This window comes from Drosophila rhopaloa, unplaced genomic scaffold, assembly GCF_018152115.1.
Source record: "Drosophila rhopaloa isolate 14029-0021.01 unplaced genomic scaffold, ASM1815211v1 contig_115, whole genome shotgun sequence".
NCBI lineage: Eukaryota > Metazoa > Arthropoda > Insecta > Diptera > Drosophilidae > Drosophila > Drosophila rhopaloa.
In genome coordinates this window covers 75,633-98,009 of record NW_025334990.1, presented here as the reverse complement: position 1 = coordinate 98,009, position 22,377 = coordinate 75,633, and the positions used below count along the sequence as shown (strand labels likewise).

The 22,377-nt window shown below is 38.0% G+C and overlaps 1 protein-coding gene across 2 annotated transcripts in view; it reads left to right on the top strand.

Annotated features, from left to right (window-relative positions):
• The window catches only part of LOC108050181 (formin-J), a 41,954-nt gene that overhangs the window by 2,862 nt on the left and 16,715 nt on the right, over positions 1-22,377 (top strand). Inside the window, exons 2-3 of one of the 2 annotated variants that reach the window (XM_044456515.1) lie at positions 10,480-10,610; positions 17,651-17,820. In XM_044456515.1, coding sequence (XP_044312450.1) covers positions 17,652-17,820 — 169 coding nt within the window. In that variant the 5' untranslated portion in view covers positions 10,480-10,610; position 17,651. Of the gene's footprint in view, positions 1-10,479; positions 10,611-17,647; positions 17,821-22,377 lie in introns of both variants that reach the window. The other variant, XM_044456514.1, reaches the window with a different exon arrangement.

Below are 22,377 nucleotides of genomic sequence, written 5' to 3'. Positions count from 1 at the left end.
TTTTATTTAGAAGTTTACAATGTATTCATTTCATTTTCTGTCTCTAAAGTTTGTCGAAGATATAAGATACATTTAGTTAAAAATGCCACAGAATAACATAAATTGCAGATATTGTTTTCAATAAAATAAAAAATTGTTTGAATCAGTTCGACTTATATGTAGACCTTGACTTTTTAGATTTCTACAATTTATTACAGCTTAATTATTTTTTGTATGAAATTTATTGTCTAAAACTTCAAAAAAAGATCAGATTGGCAGATGCATTTTTCTGCGCTAGCGGTTCAAAAAATAGGTATCTCAATCGCGATCCCAAAACATTAGCCTTACCTTTTAGTTTTATTTTATTGCATTTTGTTTTGTTAATTTCCATGCAATTTCAGGGCATTTCATTCCGCTTGGGCGTAGTTGTTCCCGTACCCAAGTAGATGTTTTTCGCAATGTTTGCGCAGTTGTGTGGGCCTGCATTTGTTTCGGAGTGCGGGTTGCAGGGGTGCGGATGCGGATGTGTGAGTCGACCAACCTGTTCGGAGCTCAAGGAATGAGTCAGCGCTGGGGGTTCGCATCCATGAGATACAATTTGAGTAGACTCGGTAAAGTGTTTGCCGAGGACACCAGGGACTGCGGGGTCCTTCTTCCTTTCTGACCTGCACTCAAGCGTTTATCCGTCGAAGGTTTTGATTATTTTGTTTCATGTGCCCTTAGCAGTGTCTCATATTACAGGCGGAATGTAGTTGTATCCCCTGCCATCCGTATCTTTCCTTCTTTGCTTTGTTCATCGCCCCTTTGCTTCATTTCCCGTCTTTGCATGGGGTCACTCTAAATGCGTTCAATGTGTAGTTTCCGATAAGCCTGCCTTATGATATGCTTAAAGGGCGAAGCCGTACTTCGGCTCTTTAATTTTGCGGGATACAAAATTAGTTACAAAATTGATTGGTACCGAATGGCACCTAAAGATAAATAAGTTAAGTTTATATTTAAAGTTGTAAAATAAACATTTCTTATCTAGTTTGACATTTTTTTTATGAAAGCATTACAGGCAATGAAATGGTTCTGTTTATTTTAACAGGCAGCAAACTTTTGAACAGTATATATTAAAAGTATTCTGGTTCGAAAATATAAATGCAAGCCTATAAGAAATTCAAAAATAACAAAATAACAAATTATAACATTAAATAAATAATTTAAAGAAGTAAAATAGTACTTTGTGACTGTGTCACTGTTTTCGATATATTTGATAGCACTATAATAATGACAATTTTTTCCGATCTTGAATATTTTCTTAGAATAATTATGACATTATTCTGGAGCACAAATACCTGAATTCGTGTAAGACAGACGACCTTGACAATCTCTGGCCCAAGCTCTTGGCATAATTATCGTGTTTGGGGTTTATTCCACACGCTTCGCCCAATGTTTAGCAAATAGATTTGGAGTGCGCTTAGTGCCTTCCTTACCTTCCCACCTACTTACCCGCACTCCAAGTGGATTGCAGCAGGTGGCGTGACTAAGACATTCCGCCATGGCAAAGTGAGTTTTTCAAAATTCGAAACTAATTTCAGAGTTTTTGTAGCCGCTCTTTTTGCGTCTATTTTTTACCTGTGACTCTCCATGCGCTTTATAGTTCGCTAGCTGCTGCTGCTAACGAGCATTATTTCAGTCTTCCAAGCAGGCTTTTATTTTAGCAATTTTTTATATTTTTATTTCTGCACACACATGACCACTTTTATGGTTTCGGCATTAAAAATGTGGCGCAAAATTCAAACACATGAGTGTAATTGAAAAAGCATGAGAGATGCTTAATGGGTGGGGTATATGGGGGTTTTTGGGAGGGAGGGGGTTGTATTAGCCGAAGTCAGTCGCGCACTAAATCCCAATGGTAACGCACCCATTAATCACAAAAGAGAAACAATAATGCTCGGACGGGCGAAAAAGTGGTAAAAGCCGCAGTCGAAAAACTGCAAGCAATTGCTTAAAGATGTTCCTGAAAGATACCAGTCGAGTGTTAATTAATAAGTTTTATGTCTTGCGATATGTACTTGAAATTCTAAAAATACAAGCATCCAACTATGGTGAGTCAGTGGCGATTCTCACATGGAATGTGATCACTTTCGACGGAAATTCGCTACAGCATCTAGATTTTATTGTCTGATATTTGGACATTTTAGCATGCTGGCACTACTGGGTGTGGTGGACTCGTCACCCCCTCTATAAAGTTTAATTAGTGCGAATTGCGTTGTGCAAAACAGTTAGCTTCTGTCTTTGCCAATTTTGTTGGTTAGGGGAACGGCTGTAATGGGGCAATTAAAAGCAATGTTAATGGGATACAAATGGGAGAGGGATATCCCATTCGCACATACAAATGTTTGCAAAACAGGGAGAGTAATACACTCGTGAGTGTATGCAACTAATTAATTAAGAAAATGTTAATGTGGTGGGGGTGAAAATAACGACAGAATACTGATGTATCAATTACATTTCGCACGGAAACGATAAGAACTCTGAAACTCTAACGCATCGTAGAAACATTTAAAAAAGTTTCCAATTTATTTACTCATATATTCTTAGTTTTAATTCTGGTAACAATTACAAATGGAAGGTTACTATATATTATTGGCATATATGTACATTACGAAATAACTCCTTAATATTTATTTTTAGGTATTAAAGAGGAAGCCTTTAAGGGTTTCAATATATAAGATAAATTCATTACACTATTTAGCATTCTCAGCTTTTCCACAGTTTCTTTAGGTCTTACTTATGTTTTTAAAGTCTTTCGATTTAAAGAATATATTTCTTTTCTGCTGAATTATATCCTTTGGTACATTAATATTCAGCACTGTATCGTCTTTGTTTCGGTGCTAACTCAATAAGAACGTTTCGTTTGAGCCCTGCCATGAGTGTTTCAAGTAAACTGCTATTATTAGCAAGTACTTATGCCCGTTTCGGCCAGCTCATTAGCCATTCTGGGCACAAGCCACGTAACAGTAACAAGGCATAAAAGGCGAAATACACGAGTAGTAAAAAACCATTCCATATTCACACCATTCACGATGGTTTATCAGGTTGCATGCACGCGATTCAAATCAATTGCCACAATGACACACATACAAATTGTAATGCTGCGGACACAGATACTTTTCGCTGTGACTGTGTGTGCTTGGGGCCCAGACAATCGTCTAATGCCCAAACCAGAACGATGACGAGGCGATCCCGTGAAGAAGACCTTCACGGTGGCAAACAAGAGCTGTACACTCAACAATAACACCAGTCGCATTCTATATTCTACGTCATCCAAGGAAACGGGGTGGTGGGTGGTGATGGTGGGAGGTGGTTGGAGTGCGAGACAATTGCACGTGCTTTGCATGTCGAATTACAAAATAACGAGAACACAAACTTGCAACTCACTTTACAATCGACAGCTACGCAGAAGCTCTTTTCAGTTACAAAGCAACAGGTTTCTTTAATTCAGGAACACTAAGAAAAATTACAATGCTTTGCTAGATAGAAATAGAATCTGTTTAATCAAAAAGAAACACATCGAGTTATCTATCAGGTTCTGGAGTATAACTTATCCTAAATGTTTGTTTATTTGGGCATTCAAAATATTATATATTACTTGTAAAGTCTTTAGAATCTTTTCTTTTTAAAAGAGGCAAACGAATTCAGAGAAGTGAATTCTTTCCATAATTTGAACTATAAATTTATAATAAGTGGGCTATTCTAAGTAAACTGTAGATATATTATATTTTTGAATTTAAAAAATTGTATTACTATATTACGACTTTTTAAAAGTTCAATAATCCAACTTAGAATTGTACTCGGAATAAATAATTAATCTAAATCAATTAAAAATCTTAATTCAAAGTAGACAGTTTTTATTTAACAAATTTAATTTTTCCCAATACTTTCCATTTTCAAAGTATGTTCTTTCGCTGAGTGTAGTGTTGTAAAGAGGAGTTAGTGGGAAGAGCCGCCAAGAAGAGGGGGCGTAGCTCTGTTTCTCTTTTAGCGGTTCTTTCTTTCTGCATAATTACAAGGCCTCTTCGGGGCATCAAATATTCAATCGACACAATGGCACACATTCGACCTCTATTCTCTCCTCGCTTTGTTTTGGTCAGTATTTCTTATATTTTTATTTCGGCTGCTATACTTTTATTTAGGTTAATGCTAAAAAATTGTCATAGCTGGCGGACAACTTTCATTAGGGCAAAGAAAAAGCTATACAAAAGCTGAAAAAACCTTCTGATCGCCATAATCTTTTGCACTCCCATCGCTGACTTCTTCGCCAAGATCATGTCCGGCTTAGGGTCCGGAAAAAAAATATATATAGATATATATATATATATACAGAGAGGGAAAAAGACATAGTGGATGCCATTGCTTGTAATTTCACTTTTTATAGTTTACAAAAGGTTAAAACGATTAGGCATTAATGTTGGCCAATCTTTTTGATGCTTTTCTTTTATAATTTGCGCACTATTAGCGTACTTATTATTTTTTAGCTTTTTTTGGTTTTCTTTTTGGGTCACAGCTATTAAGTTTACAGGTAGCAGATGGGTGTTGTATGTGTGTCTAAGGTCGTGTTTACCATGAAAAAAGCCTAACGACTCAAAAAACTCAGGTTGAATAAATAAAAAAATACTGTAATATTACTAACCTTGAAAAGTTGTATAAACCCTACGCAAGCGAAGCTGTTTTATTAAAAAACGTTGTATTTGGTTATGTTTGAAGTCAATTTTTGTTTAATACCTTCTTTAACTTATCGTTTTCCCAAAGTTTTAATATTTTATATTAAACCATTTTTCAGAAAATTTCAATAGAATGTAAAAAAAATTTAAACAACCAAATATAAATAGATTAAGGAATAACAATATCTCTCACATAGTTGAATTAAATTATAATTACAAATATTCATTAGTAAACTTAAGTTAATGGAACCGCCATAACGACGTCCCAAACATATGGCATTTGTATTCGATATTAGCGAAGATTTCCATCACTTTCAACTCTTTGTTTGGGTCCCAGCTAATGACCTCCTGATCTGTGAAAGGTTAATAAATTACAAGAGATAAAATATTAATTGGTTTCTGATTTCTCGGACAGCTGCAACAAAAAGCAGACTTTAATAAATATTCATATCGTTTAGACAGGCACTTTCCCTTTTGCCACTTTATCAGCTATGAAATTAAAGGAAGTGCTCAGAGAAGCAACCTTTGATACAACAAAGCTTTAACCCAGGAGCGATAAGGCCTGAAGAGATATGTATATGGGTGGTACAAATATACGATTCAAAGCATTGTCGTTGGATCTCCTCCCTTATCGCTCTGACAGCATCCGGGCCACACCCACGCCCTCGGATCTGAAAAATACTGAATCGAAACCAGATCCCATCTCCATTCAGCTCAGGAATGTTCAGAAGTCATTTGGCGGATTTCATGCTCTGTTGGCTTTGATTAGACGCGTTCGATTTGTTTGTTTGATCCGATCATGCCAACAATTAAATTCAATGAAATTAAATTTCGCAATTGAATTTCATTTTCAGCATGCTTGCGAATTACTCGAGCGTTGAGGCTTAGCTAAGTAGTTATCTCCCTCTCACTTTTCCCTTTCGCCTCCTCTTTTCTGATTTTCACTGGCCCACCAATTTATCTATTGCTTTTTTCCTTATTTACCGACATTTTTTATGTGTATGCTAAAATAATTGGTCATCGTAAATTTCAGTGTTAAGTCGAAATACTCGAGAAATCAACAATTTCGAAATACACAACATGTGTAGAGATTATTCATATTTTAAAAATATACGAGGTAGTACAAATTTTAAGTATAGAAATAACTCAAGATTTCAAGGCGTGATTTATAAAATTATAAAGAAATGTTCCTATTCTTGCGAATACTTATAATGGCTTTAGTGAACCAAAAATATACTTTTGTAGTGTTTACAATTGCAGACAGAATAGATTATTTCAATTCAGTTTCTTTAGTTTATGAGGCACCGAGATAAATGAAATATAATACTTTTATTAATGATCTCAGCAGGATGTTTATCTTTATGGCATATTCAAAAACCCACTAAAATAATGAATCAACAATCCCACAAACATCCGCTGAGTTCATCATCATGTTTGACAACAGGTTCCTTGGGCAGAAGGAACCCATCTTTTAACTTTTACAAACAATAAAATTTTGTGTTGGTTCGGTTTCCGCTACTCATGTTTATGCCCCATTGACTTACACTCGAGTTGATCAAAATCGAGGGGTTTGGAGAAGACGATGACGACGAAGATGACCAAGGGGCGAGGCCGGTTTCATTGGCGAGCAACTGAGTTTGAGGTTTACGATATTCTATTTAACGGCTCATCGGCTATTCGAGCAGAGATCGTCTACGGATCATGCCCCCGAGACGGGATCTCGAGGTTTTCCTTTGTTCCCAGCCCGCTGCAATCTTAACGTGCGGTTAAGGTGAATGACTAACGGCCAGCAAAACTATGACTAACTGGTCTCAGGTAGTAGGTTGTTTGATCAGTTCATGTGTTATAGATGGAAAATGGTCTGTGGTTGCTGCACATTTTTAGCAGATTAATTATTATTAATATTCCAAATTTAAAAGATTCCATAGATGGTGAATATATAATATATTTTTTTTGGTTTCTCAGGTTTTATAAAAAACACTTTGTGGTTACTGTCATTATTTTGGAGCTGTTCATTAAAAAATTGTTAAATATTAAGTGAGTCACCAAATTTTATTGATGTTAAACAAATTTTTTTTCTTTTGTTTTTTTATTTTTTTTTATAAGGTGTCATAAATAATATGGGTACGATATAGAATACAAACGTATTAGTTTTGTTACCAATTTTTATTTATTTATGATTATTTATTCTTGCCCGCTTAACCAACTTTGAAATCAACCCAAGATCATATTTTCAACACAATTAGAGCATATTAAGTGTGGCAAGAGCGAGTGAGAGGTGTGCAGGGCGAGACAAGGAGGGAGAACGTACTTCTTGTTACTTTTTTTTGTTTCTGTTTTGAGAATATAAATTAACGCAACAATTAACAGAAACGAGTTTTCGAGTTGAGGGGAGAAAACAGAATGAAGTGAAGAATCTGGCCATGGATGATCTTTCGCATTGTTGTATGTTATTGGGTGGAAAAGGGGGAATCATCGGAGAAATAACGAAGGGGAAAGACTGGAGTGGCAAAGCTGCTTTATTGAACAACACAACTCTTCAACTATTTATGCCGGACCCCCGCTGAAGTGGCAAGTTCTGTTCGGTTCGTTTTGGATTTGTTTTGAAAGTAGGGGATCGAAAACCCAACCAAGCGATGGATAGAAGGGGAGGGACTTTAAAGAGTTCGAAAACAACAGAAATAAAGTGGAGAAGTAGTAAATGTTAATTTTATGCCACATCGATGATGACTTTAATTCTACAAACGCAACTTGAAAGTCTTAGCAAGCACATGAGGAAAACCGCAGTGGAAAATTCCAGCTTCTATATATCCAAAGTTTTAGTCCGGCAAAACACTTGTTATTTTAGCCATTCAATTTTACAATCTTCATTCTACACTTGAGAAATTAGTAAAGGAATCAAAACCAATGCTTAGGTTGTTGCCATAAAGTTGATGTGTTATTATTAAGTTTTCGGTTATTGTGGCTATGAGATGCCTTTTGTAGACTGTTTTTTTAGAGCTATTCGCCTCTGGTTTGATGTGGTCTTGTGGTTTTCCAGTTTTAGTTTCTTGTTCGGGTTTTCGGTTTTACTCTTATTACTATTCCACTTGCGAGCTGTATGGCATTGAAGTTTTGCATTACCCCAGACTTTAGGCAAATTCTGTCTTCGCTAAATTCGCAATCGCTGGCGTCATTTTTGCCCCACGAAGTTATGTGACAAATTTTCCATAAATACATTTGGCCAGCGGGCGAGAGAGTTCAGTAACCTCCATCTGAACTGACCTATTTGCGGCGATTGCCAAGCGGGAAAAGTGAGCGAGAAAGTGAGCCATAACATCCCGGAATAAGAAGTCAAATTGGGTAAAGACGGCACGTTTTTCCTTGGAAAATCTAAATATTAATTTATATATGGAAAAAACTCAGCTTTAAGGAAATTAAAGAATATGAATTGTAGATATTTATTCAGAGACAAATATAATTTTCATTAATAAAGATGCATTTTTTTCATAAATACTTTGCAACTATTAATATTTTTATATATTTACATATAAACCTTAATAAATTTTAAATATAATTAATTGTCTCATAAAATAGTCCATATACCTTGTTAAATGTAAATAAACGTCAGTATCTTTTGAAATCTTATAGCAGACCATTATTTCTTTCGCACACTTATTATTGTATGGATATATTTATGGGCGTGCAAAGTTTCCTTCCCCTTCGTTTTATTATTTATTTTTGGGGGTGTGCGGACAAAATGTTTTTTGCACTGATGAGTGAGGGAATTTTATTATGCATACATACTTGGATTTTCCCCTGGCATTTTTTGAATTCTTTGCTCTAGAATTCCGCATACTTTCGATTTCGATAATAAGTTTTCGCTTAATGTTCTTCTGCGGCAAACGAAACTCATTTAGAGAAAACCAACCAAATGACAAATGAAATTCAATTAAGTTTTATAGAAAAAGACGGAAAAAGAAAACCATTTTGAGTGCATAAAATTAATGGCAACCGACCGTGATAAAAGTGGCCCAAACCCGTTTAGAATCCAAGCTCGGATAATTTATTCATGGATTCATCATTCGATGCATTGTTCGATAGCCCAAACACAAACTTTTACTTTTCATCATTGTTTCGGCCCATTGTGAGTGCTCATCTCCGAAGACCCTCGAAGAGATCTCCCCCTGCAATTAATCTTCACCAGCCCCGAACAATCCAATTAGATAACCCCGGGCCTACTCACGTGTGGGGGCAGTGAAAGTTTACGGCTCGTTCTAAGCCACTGGACCAGTCCGGCATCCGAAGTCCGGAATACGGAGACTCGCATGATCGCAATTTGCATAAAACACTCATCTAATAAAAGCCCTTTGCAGTGGGCAGCGGCTCGAGTGCTCGATCTCGATTGGAATCGTTTCGTACGTGGAAATGCGTAGAAATCAGATCAAGTTTTTATTTACTGGTACCTTTTCGGCGATTGATGATGATGATAGGGTTCGCGGTCTTTATATGGGTTGTGTTTCACAGCGAACCAATTATTTTCATTTTAAAACTGCATCGGAAATGGTAAGTGGCATACCCACTTTGTTTACATTTAAAAGCTATCGTTCTGAATTTTCAGTACTCGAGTTTTTAATGAATTTATGGTTTCTTTGTGGAATCCCTGGAATCCTGGAACCCAAGCCCCCAATATGTTCTAAGCCTCGCTAACTCAGTTATTTGGGCGTTATTTAATTGTAGACCTGCTGCAGGCGGGCTCTACTTTCGCATAAAGGTCTGACCTCTTCCCTCCGTGCGTTTTTCCACCCAGCTATCTACATTTTCGCCGGGCCATTTCTATGCAAATCAGCTGAGAACACGCACACATCAGTGGGGGTTCCAAAGGAGGCGAAGAGCCGGGATGTCCTCATATACTTATAATGGGGCACCGGCTTTCAATACACCGCATGATATGCGATATGGATATGCAAATTCAAAGGGGTTAAGGTGGGAAAAAGGGGGGCGGGGCGGGAGGTAGGGACTGCGATGGGAAGGCCTAGCCCAATGTGCAAATTCCTTTGGCCACGGGCTTGGCAGGAACGTGACAAAATGAAGTCTGTTTTCGGTATTCAAGCCTTACGTAATGCGCCTGTTCGGGTCTTTAGTTCTGAGCCATTGTAGTGCCCGAGGATAATCAAGATTTACGGTCGACTTTCACCGTTATCACCGGCCAATGGCTGGGAAATCCAGGAGCCGTCTACGGATGGTAGATTGTGTCGGGGTTCATGTTCGCTTTTTGGGTCATTGACCGCCCAATGTGTTGATTGATTCTAAGGCAGGAGACCTATTGAAGGCACACTGCAAAGTAAAACTAGGTAATACCAGTTTCAAGCTTTCATTAAATCTCTGGAATGCAATATAATGCCGTCTTATAAATAAATCTAATTCTACACACAGAATTGTTTATTGTTTAAATAGAATACTGTTTAGGTAATAATCCATTTAAGGAGCACAACATTGGCTTATTATATATATAGTATTTATCTACAACGTAAAATAATTATTAACTAACCGTTTTGTTTTGACAATTATTGATGATTTTTTGTCTTTGTGTATTGTTTTTGACAAGTACATATTTCTCTTGGCCATAGATCATTGTGCGTTTTCGATGAACATGAACTTGATGAGTTCATAAATAGCTTACAGTTCTTGGGGATACACATGCCCCACACATGTGTCCCTCGAAACCAGCTGATCCAACCTTGGAACTCACACATTTCGATTGCATCACTTCGCCCTCAAATACTCAATTCATTTTCCTGCTTCTTTTTAGACTACCAACAAAAGAGCTTCGAACAATGTAACGACTACTTAAACGATCTAAACACAATCGAAAGGCGGAAAATCATCGTATTGCCCAAAAATAAAATTGAACAGACCTCAAAACCACTTCAGCGAAATCAGGTGAGTTGGGCAATGGTTTGGAATTGCTTCTTTAATTGGGAAGCACTCTGAATGGTAAATCATCATAATAATTCGCTTTGATCTGTCTTTATTTTGGTGTTTAAGTTTTTCGAAATTCTTACAAAATACTGATAAGCAAGAAGAACCATTTTAAATTGCGTTAAAAAAGATTCGCCAATAAAAGAAAATAGGCCACCCTATGGAAAAATTACCCACCAGTTTTTATGACTATGCTTTAAACCCTGGAGTAAGACTTTTTGTCTGTCTCGTTGGTATTAAGCAAATTTATGTTTATGCGAGGAAGGAACTCTTCAAATGCCACTGCACGTGTAGCATTAAAATGTAAAATGTACGAGTATATATATGCTAATATATATACTTATTCGCACCTGGCCGACGTCTCTGTTGTTATGGTAATGTGAGCTTCGTTTTGGGTTTTATTCTGATTACAATAACATTTTTGCCTTCATTGTTTGCAGGCAGCCAAAGACCTTGTGCTCAGATCGACCTTGAATCTGTGTGTAATTCAAACCGTATAATCAGGCTGATTAACCCATATTCCGAAAGCTATTGATAGCTTAACACCTTCTCGGCGGAAAGAAGCAATTACTCATCCAAAGAGGGGGCGACAACCTTGTGATGTCCTCCGTTTTTGATGCCTCAATTTGGCCAAGCCCATAAACTGGGCCTTCGACTTCGCCGGTTTCCTTGACTAATTTCGAGAAGGTGGAAAAGGCTGAACACTTGGTGGAAATTTCCACTAACTTGACCACTCTCGAAAAGCAGAAGGATTCAAGGATTCTGTTGCTGAGAGGAAGGAAGTCGGTTCCTTTTTGCCTTATTTGGATATTCGGTGACAGACTTCTGACAATTTCGTTGACTAGGTCAGGCTCTCTTTTTGCATGGGAATGGATGTGTGTTGGCTTCACTTTTGGTTTCTGCGGACTTAACTGCGACTGCGCAAAGAGAGAGGGAGAGTTATGAAGGTCCTGGCAACATTTAGCTAGCAACATTTGTATTATTATTTATAAATGAAAGATTTCGTCTCCAAATTTAGTTGAAAATAGATTTTTCAGACTGACTTTAACTGAATACCAATGAGACTTCTTTTATCGCTATTAAATCCAATTCGGGCGAGAAATAAACATTTAAGTTGTAAATGAATACCTTTAAAATATTCTAAAAAAAAATGTTTAGATAATTTTCATGATTTTAATTGCACTTGAATAAATTTCGAAAGTTTCTTTGGAAGGCATTTCTTCGACTCTGCAATAGTTCTAGTTACGTTTAAAAGGGCTCCATTATTCTTTGCAACATAAGTCCAGTGAATGTCAAACTTTATGAGCAATGATGCTGCGATGCCGCCCACGCAAAAAGAGCAAACGGGATGGAGAAATAGAGAGAGAAATCTCGCAGTTGCGCTCCTTGACCTTGGGCACGAACGCACCCAAAGACCCCCCGAGTCCACCCGCTCCTCCGAAATCGCTTTACCCTTCGGTGCTGCGAATTCCGGACTCTGATTCCGATTCAGTCGCTCACTTCGCCAGCAGCCACAAGTTGTGGCCACGCGGATGGAATAAAAACGGAGGAAAACAGTGAAGATTGTAAAGTGTGTTCATGGTGAACCTCGAAGATCCCCCGCAATGTCAGCTGGTCCCACCGATTTCGATCTGGATCTGCAGTATGTAAAGGGCAAACAAGTGAGCGGGGGTGCATGCCAATCCCATCTGGCAGTCAATTAAAACGACGCAAAAGTAAACAGCAAATAAATCAACAACAGCATCAGCCAGTGTTCAGAATCTCTGAATCAGCGATTGCTGCGTCATCATCATCATCATCATGGTTATGGCAGCACATTCTTATCGGAACTTTTGCTGACCCCCGCCTATTGATTTCCATCGATTTCCATCTATCATACACAGATTGATTGATAAGAAGGTGGGGACATTTTCATGCGCCGCCCAAATGGGGCTCGGGTTCAAAGTTCGCATTTGTCAAATGGAGCGAAAATGGGGACTGTATAAACACGGGCGCCGTTTGAAGAGCCCAATCAAATAGAAGGAGATGAGATTAAATGGTCCTAGGAAAACAATGGTTTAAAACTCCCCTGGGGCGGTAGATAATTTATTGGTGTTTAGAAACCTCACTTGATAGCTTCAGGAATGAATTTCGAATTAATGAATAAACATTAGGCTATAATAGTCGGTAATAACTCAAGGAGTTTGGTTTTGCTGAATTAAGTCCTTAATTCCTTTTATTATAATATTATAGGTATTTAACAATTTTTAATTTTGATTACCTGCTTTTAATATAATAATATCATTTCAATCGGTTTTATATGTACAAGTTTTTTGATTATTGTTTAACTGGCTAATAAATTAAATATTATTTCCAAATTCAAACAAGTGTTTGTAAATATATGTATACATAAATAGCTGGTATTTGCGAATTCATTTCCTTATCAGCACCACGCCTACTTGGTATTACTTGTTGTGCAACGGTTGAAGCTGGTTAATACGGCTCATTGCGTTTCACTCTACCAAATGTTATCTGAAATATTTATGTTCTCCTTCCTTATATATAAATATTACTTACTCACGCGGTATTTTGTATACACAAGATACATCTATCTCTTGCCTCATAATTAAGTGTTTTCAATGAAGATCCTCAATAAAATAGCTGAAAATGAAAACTAAAAATCATTTAAATCAATATGGCAATCGAGAAATGAAAGTGTGGCAAAATACAATTAATAAAACCGAAATTTGCATGCAGCCGTATTTTCCATTTCTTTCCCCTCCAACTTGAGTTATTAAATTGCATTTTAAATCCCCAGTTTTTGCGTTTTACCAGTTAGAGACGACCTTCAAATGGCCCGAGACGCCCCCGATTCGCGTTTTGTCCAAAGTCGAAGAAGCCTGGTCATTAAAATTGATGACAGATCCATTCAGTCGCCGCAAATAGAGTGCGGTAATACTCCGGAGGTTGTGCACCGTGTGATGTGCGATGAGCATGCACTTTTGTTCATTTGTTTGCTTTTCTTTCTCGGGTTGTGTGAGCTTTCCGGTCAGGGGCACTTTCCTTTTCAATTTGTCCAGCTCTTTAGCTTGGCCATTATGCCACTTGGCCGTTTTGCAATGACGCTTGCTGACCAGCTCGCCATTGGGAATTGTGCTGAAGTGTCGGTAACAAGTGTCTGCACAGGGGAAAAAACATCAACGAAGTGGTACCGAAAAAATCATATTTTTCTTGCCATAAAAACATAATTCAAATTAAACCTATTATCTAATTTGAATCATACTGACTTTAACCAGAGAACTGTGGTTTTCAATTCTAATTAACAAATCTTTCAAAGTAATAATAAAAGTTAGGATTATGGATTAATTTGTGCAAAGCACAAAAAGGCAAATTTAATCGAATAATGATTCCAACAATATTATTCAAAATAAAAAACAGCCCAAACAGTGATCTTTTTCCATAAGTAATTTAAAGTTATTTTCACGAAAACTAAAATCATATTCTGTTCTTATTTTTTCGCCGTGTGGTTAATGCCTTCAACAGATTCGAAATTCTCGCAGCTCGCAACTCGCTTCGAGCTTGAGTTTGTTTTAGAGTTAGAGCCATAATCGGCTTCCTGGCCCATTGTCTGGGCCTCTTCACAATTAAGTTGGCAAATTTGTGTAATGAGCAAGTGCAATTATACAGCCTGCTCCGTGTTTGGGCCCATGCAAATGCCACACATAATTATAGTTTGTGGCTGCTGTAGATACAGTGTTTTGTTTTTTTTCTTTGGGCTGCTTTGGTTTTGGCTTTGTTTTCCTTTGGTTTTCGTTTTCATTTTCCCTGCAGTGTTTGCCCACTTTGCCAAGTGAGTTGCCAGTGAGTAGTGAGTGTGTGCTCATCTGCGAAATGCAAATGAAAGTCAAAGTTAATTTGTTAGATTTTCACGTTGAGATACAAGCTCGCGAGTCCGCGGGCAAAAACTGCGTGACGGTGATGAGTTACTTCTGCGGCTACGGTTTACAAGAAAAAAGATAAAAGTGCCAGACCACGTCTCAATTTTTCCGTCTGCTTCGAGTCTCGTCTCGGTGGAAAAACGATGGAAAATCAAAGGTGGCATTTTCATTGCGGCTTGTCTGCCTCAAAAATGCGGCATACTTTCGGGCTGTTAATCAATTACCGCTGCGGAAATTTAATTGGATTATAAATGGCTGCTGCTCCTCAGACTGCAGGGAAAACTCGAGCTCAAAGCAACTATGTATACTTCCACTTGGAGAAATGTCAGAAAAAAATTTTAGTTTTCTAAATACTGTTTTATTTGAGTTTATACTCTATGTACCTTTTAAGAATGGAATGTCTCCGACAAATTTTTGGAAAGTTTTCTTTTAGGAGACATCTTAAATTAAATAATTTCAAGTGTATCTATCCCAAACACTCCTGAATCATAAACAACAGTATTTAGCGTACTAATTCCCCCTACATGTCCAGCTCAATTGGCAGCTTAAATGAATTTCGCCTTGGCATTCCCCCAAGTTCAATGTCAAATCGTATTCAGTTAGCCGTTCGCCAGCCTATTCCTCCCCCATATATATAATTTATATACCACTCGGACCCCCCAGTGCAGTCATTCCGTTTAATTAACCAATGCTCAAAACGAAATGAACATTTTCCAGTTGTGTTGGCTGTGCTGCTCATTTGTCTGCTCCAATCAACATCGTCGTCATCGCGGTTTTTATCATCATTACGGAGCTCTTCATCATTTCATCAACGCTGCTGCACTGCACCCATAAAACCCACGAGTGTCGACACGAATCCGCGGCTGCAGTTTCCATTTCAATGCGCAAAAAACGCTTAAACTGCAATTTGCGCTTGTTTTTAAAGGGGAGGTGGGTGGTACGAAAGTGGCAAAAGGGGTGTGTTCTCCCCCACTAATTAGCACATCAAATTCTCTGTGCACACGGAACACGTCTACGTGTTTTGGTGGGTGGGGTTTGTTGCCTTAAAGGGGTCAAATGTCAGCTCAACGCGTTATTTGGACAGCCCTCCTAACTGGGTTAACTCGCAGAATCTTTGGAGCGTTAATCCCTCGCCCTAAACCGCACTAATTACTCGCGATATGTACGCAATTTAGCAACCTGCCTAAAAGTATGCAGCTGAAAACGGAGGGAAATGCTCTAATCACCAGTCGAACAAGCCTCTTAATTACCTAAATAAGTTAATTAGTTGCTCTTGGTAAACAGGGATTGCTTAAAAACCTTTAAAGTTTGTGAGTCCAAAGATATATAAAGTAAATTGCTTATTTCAAATTTAATGGCAAAACATTAAATAAATATTTTGTCATATTTTCAATGTTTTTTATAAAATTTAAATGGGTTTTTACCTACAGAAATGAATTATAAACGGATAGTTAGGTAGATATATCTCCATTTTTTATCTGACTGGATATCACTGGACATTTCAGATCAATTTTTTATGAAAGCCAATAGATCTATCGAATTTTTGTAATTCATATTCAATCTTTTAAAGTATAATTTTTATTTTGCCATTTTATTTACATTGCTTGTAATTTATCTTTTATGCTGCAAGATCTTTTCCTTGCCCACACACCAAGGGTTGTCCGACTCGCCTGATGGAATATAAATCTCACAACGTCTGTGAGTGTTCGGCATCCCCGAACTTGGCATGAATCATCCGCCCGGGAACCCATTACTCACGTCCCGTTCGTCCGGCGCCAAATCAAAGCCAAAACAAAGCCAAAATAACGCCAAAGACAGCATAAGACTTCGAGTGAGCCAAAGGCATATGCACATCCACAACGTCTGCAGGCCACAGAGTTCAGATGAAGGGGCACATTCCTAGTTGAAAATAGCTTTCCTTGAAATGCCTTTGGCCCAGCCGCGATTCGATCCAAGCGATTCGAGAGCATCCACTGAACAAATGGAAGATGCATTCTGCTCTTGCAGGGCCACGACATTTATTTATTGGTTGATTCGGGGTGATCAAGTGGGTTGACTGAACTGACAATGGGGTGGGGCTAACCCACAGTCATTTTTGCCATTTAAATCCATGTGATTCACTTTAATGTATAATACTTTGGACGAATGGTCAGTTATTTAAAACAGAAACATATAGATTTGTTGTATTCAATTTTTTTTTCATCTGACGACAATTGTACTGTTTATTTCATTTTTAAATAAATGATCATTCGCCCAAAGTATTAGATATTAATATGAATCACAATGGTCAAACCAAAATTTTGAATCATCGGAAATTGTAAAATTGATTAAACAATTTATTAAGCTCGAAAATGATAATAAGCATACATATCTCAGTAAACCTTAAATTAAACTTAAAACAATATATGGATCATAACTAAATTTACAAAAAGCAATTTACCTTGTTATGAAATACAAAGACATTGCAAATACTTAAGGCGTTTGTAGAAAAGTTCCTTCTTCGTTTTAAAGTTTCGTAAATTATATTTAGTTAGTCTATCTATTTAATAAAGTATTTAGAAAGTAGTTTCTTGGCATTTGTAATATTTTAAAACAGGATTTGCACTCTTTCTTGCTGTCGTCTTTACTTGACAGCCAATTACCTTAATTGTGAAAATCTATATGCTTATCTATAATTAAAAAGTCAGCACAGCAAATTACGCAGCCTTAACAGAGTAATTGTTTTAATGAACTCACAAAGTGAATTAAATACTTCAACTTAAGGACTCGTCTCTTCAACCCAATTGCCCTGTCACACTGGCACCTGGCAGCCTGAGTTTCCGCCAGCTTGTCGTGGCTTTTATCGCGAATGCAATATGACATTTAATTTCCCCCAGAACACCGCCATAATGGAGATCCATTAGCGCGGTGTCGCAGGATGTCAGTGCAAGTGAGTGATGGGTCGAGTCGCGAGGAGTTCTCCGTGGAAGCCATCGCGGAAGAGTCCGTGCTCCCATTTCAGAGGAGATATTTCCATTGCACTAACACCGCATATTTGCAGATGGCAATTACAAATAGTTTTCCCCTTGTTTTCGCCCCCAGCAGCATGTCTTCCGGCCTGATGTCGTGTGTGAGGGAAAACTCGCCGCCGCTGGAATCGGAGTTGGATGCCAGTGCCGGTGGCCCATTGTCGTTGCCGGAGGGCCACGCCCACGCAGTCACCTCCACGCCCATCTCCAGTCCAGGAAACGATGCCCACCAGTCCCCGACCGCCGGTGAGTTACCTAATTGCTCTCATAATACCCCTACGAACTAAGCAAACAAACAAATCCCGTATTCCTGCCCAGGAATTTCTCGTTAGCCGGCGATATTAAATCATTCAAGTGGGGAATGTGGGATTATGAAATTGCCTGGGGCCCTTGGAATCGCTTTCAGTATTGAAGATTTTTCCTTCATGTGTTCATCATTTCGGGAAATCCCCCCGGAGAAAGGTTGCTGATTGCCAAAGGCTTGGGATTTTGGTTTGATTGCCATCCCCAAAGGTTGACTGCAGTTTGGTAGGGGTTAACCTTGGGTTTATGGATGCTTTATGGGCTTTGAACAACTTTTTGATCTGTTCTGAAACTGCCAAAATATTCAATGGCATAAAAAATAACTTAAAGGGCCTTGCCAAAAAAGTTTCCACATTATGGAATCACGTTTGCTAGGTGTGTTTACCATTAGGTCAGGAATTTCATAAAAAAATTACATAAAAGGATAATGAAATTCTATACATTTGCATAAGAAAATGCATCCCCATTTGACACAAAAAGGTGCCCCGATAACATTATTAATAATCATTTTAGCGAGAATTTCATTGTTTCTTAGTTATATTGTACTTATTTACAATATATTTGTAAAATTTATAATATTACGGTCGAGGGGGGAAGGGCGCTTTAGCAGCTACCAAGCGTAATAACGTAAACTAAACTATGATTTTATTTACTTTAATGTAAAAGTATCCCTAAAAAATAATAATAAAATAAAACCCAAGTTGGTAAGTGATAAGTGGTTCTTAAGAGAGAGAGATATTAAAATCGTATCTTATTAAAGTCAAAGGAACTTCCTATACTCAGCCTCGGCTGCAGATTGTATTACATCACTTGCCAGAGAAATGCCATCGATCATATGGAACGAGATAGGCGCTCTGGTCTTCCTTGAAAAAGTAAGTGCCCCAGCTTTGTCTGCAGTGGCTTTGCAGAGTTCAGAGCTGTGAACCTCTGCAGATACGGATAGTTAGGAAAGTGTGCAAAAGTCGCAACAAAGCCGCACTATTGTGAACACCCTATAGGGTAAAGGTTTATCCGACTTGGCCAGATGGCTTGGTACAAACCAAATAGGGAGAAGTATGTAAGACCGCTGGAGTTGGTTCGTTAGGTTGTTTCGTATGTGCATAATTAGACGGATGTTTTGGCTTTCGGTTGTTTGTTGACGCCACCTCCCCCTGCCACCTCCCAGATTCAAATACAGATGCAGATACAATGAGCGAGAGATAAAAGTGGCCATAATACATATTCAGATTGAGCCACCCATGTGGCGGGTGTACAAACTACTAGTGTATGCATGTACCTTAGTTCACATGTGAACCGGCCTTTGTCTATTTGTTTTCGTTGGGTCCGCCCTCATATAGCCACCGACAACTGAATAACTGGATAATGTTTATATAATTGTGGGTAATACTAGCTACACGTGCTAATTAATGCCCCCGACTTTCTACTGTTAATGCAAATGCACAGCGAAAATCGACCACAAAGGTTCTTGCTTTGGTTTCGTAATGGGAATAGGAAGCTTTTTCCATTTCGGGCCACTCGAATCGTGGTTGTTATGACAACACCCACAAAGAAATGCCATCAACAATAACGGACCGGGTACAAACTACTAAATTTCAACATGAATAAATGTGCATAAACATTAGGTTCGTGTCGGATCGGTGGACAGTGGGTGAAATCACATTGCGGGCATGAAGGCTATATTGAAAATGTATGCCAACTATTAGTTCGAACCCGATTGTTTTACAGAAACTAGTCGGTTTTTAATTCATATATTTAACTGAACTTTGACAATCATTTCAATTTAAGAATTCAGCAATTCGGGTATGTAACTTCCTTCTTCATTCGTGTTTAAACCACAGAGTTGTTTCTGAAATACATATCTCAAGGAATAATAATAATAAGCCACCACCATATTCCCAACTATTCAAAAGTTAAGTTCAGAAATTAAGTTAAAAATGTATACAGTACTTAAAAATAGCTGTTTTCTACTTTAGAGCTCATATGTTAGGAATGATAAGAAAAACGTTAAAAGTATGATTCGGTTAGGATTTTAATTATTTGCAAAATAGAATTCTTGCTTGTTATATCTTTAAACTGAATAAATCCGTGATAACATTGTATATACACAGTGTCATTTCATCGCTGTGATGATATTAATACGGCAAGTAATATTAAAGCTCTTATAAAATATAAATCAAATCGAAGGACTTAATTAATAAAAAAACAAGAAAGGAAAGCTAGCTTCGGGCGGAGCCGAAGTTGAAATACCCTTGCAGAATATTCTGCAAATTATATTCTCCAAAATTATTCATATGATGCATTCTTAATACTCATAAAAAATCCCAGCTTCCTAACTTTAAAAACACCAAAGTTATGGCATTTCCAATCGTTCAGTTATATAGCAGCTATAGGATATATTCGGCCGATCCTTATGAAATTTGGTACGTCGGATTGATTGGCCAAATATAAAACTTATAGAAGGTCCCAACTTCCTAACTTAACAAACACCAAAGTTATGGCATTTCCGATCAATCAGTTATATGGCAGCTATAAGATATAGTCGGCCGATCCCTATGAAATTTGGTAGGTCAGATTAATTGGCCAAATATAAAACCCATAGAAAATCCTAACTTAACAAACACCAAAGTTATGGCATTTCCGATCAATCAGTTATATGGCAGCTATAAGATATAGTCGGCCGATCCCTATGAAATTTGGTAGGTCAGATTAATTGGCCAAATATAAAACCCATAGAAAATCCTAACTTCCTAACTTCACAAACACCAAAGTTATGGCATTTCCGATCAATCAGTTATATAGCAGCTATAGGATATAGTCGGCCGATCCTTATGAAATTTGGTACGTCGGATTGATTGGCCAAATATGAAACCCATAGAAGGTCCCAACTTTCTAACTTAACAAACAGCAGAGTTATGGCATTTCCGATCAATCAGTTATATGGCAGCTATAGGATATAGTCGGCCGATCCCGGCCGTTCCGACTTATATACTGCGTGCAAAGGAAAGAAGGGTGTGTGCAAAGTTTGAATTCGATATCTTTAAAACTGAGAGACTAGTTCGCGTAGAAACAGACAGACGGACAGACAGACGGACAGACAGACGGACAGACAGACGGACAGACAGACGGACAGACAGACGGACAGACAGACGGACAGACAGACGGACAGACGGACATGGCTATATCAACTCAGGAGGTGATCCTGATCAAGAATATATATACTTTATAGGGTCGGAGAAGTCTCCTTCACTGCGTTGCACACTTTTGACCAAAATTATAATACCCTCTGCAAGGGTATAAAAATTCCTTATAGATTTTTAAATTAAATTTTATTAGCTTTTTCAATGGTATACTGTTCAGGCTAGTAATATTTAAGTTGGGATAGAAGCATATGTACGTTAAATAAACATCTGGTAGTTAGATTTTCTACTGCCCTTTTTTTGCTTTCTCAATAGTCCTAATGGCCCACTGTGCAGGGTCTGATGTTAACAGCCTAACAGCGCTCTGTTAACTGCTCAGACGTCTTGCAGACACCTGCAGTGGGCCAAGAAACGCTAATCAGTCCGAATTGGCAACCCAACCTGGCCAATAAGCCCAGTACCGCACTCGCCGCTGTCGATGACTCGATTCAATTCATTTCAGCCGAGTTCAGTTGAGTACGCTTTTTCAGTTCGGTTTTTTCTGTTTGGCGGGTCTGCTCGGCCTTTTCGCTTCGTTTCGTTTGCGTAGATTTCAATTTCAGTTCCCGAGAGTGAGTGTTTGAGTGTGTATTGGGGGGTCTGTTATTTCGATTTCCACGGCGGTCTTTCGCGTTGTCCCATTGATTCAATTCATTCTGTGCGCTCCGCTCCACCTGAACAGGTGAGCAATTTCGCTGCCGAACGCGCCGGTTATCCCACTAATTAAATTGCCATCGCTGTCGCTGATTGCATTTGCAATTGCAATATTCAATCGAACGCGTAATCCCCATCGCAATCCGCGTGCGATCAGCGCGAATCCCAAAGATACAAAGTTACATCAAAAGCGAACAAAGTTTAATCAATAATATCGGAAAAAGTTAGGCACTCGAGTCATCGAACTAAGTGCAAAGTTGTGTGTGCTGATGAGTGAAGTTAAAGTAAAGCAGATACATATTCCTAGAGATATATGCCTTATTGTGTCTTCTAACTGAAACACGCTTGTTTACAATAGGCAACAATCAGTAAAGTAAACAATTCGCGGGAATTCTTAAGTTGAAAAAAAACATCTGCCGCTATTTTCGGCTGGATACATATTTAAACAGGTAATAAAAATTATTGTATTTTTCGGACTAGAAAGAAGAGGAATTAATAAAAATTCGGATGATACTTAACCCCTTTTTGTTTTGAGTCAAATCAAATTATTTGTAACGCCCGTCCGCACTTTTTTCTGACTGTTGAGTGATTTGAAACAAAGCCAGTTCAGAATCGTACAGTCCAATTAAAACGACCAATGGGCATATAGTTTAACATATTTATACTTGCC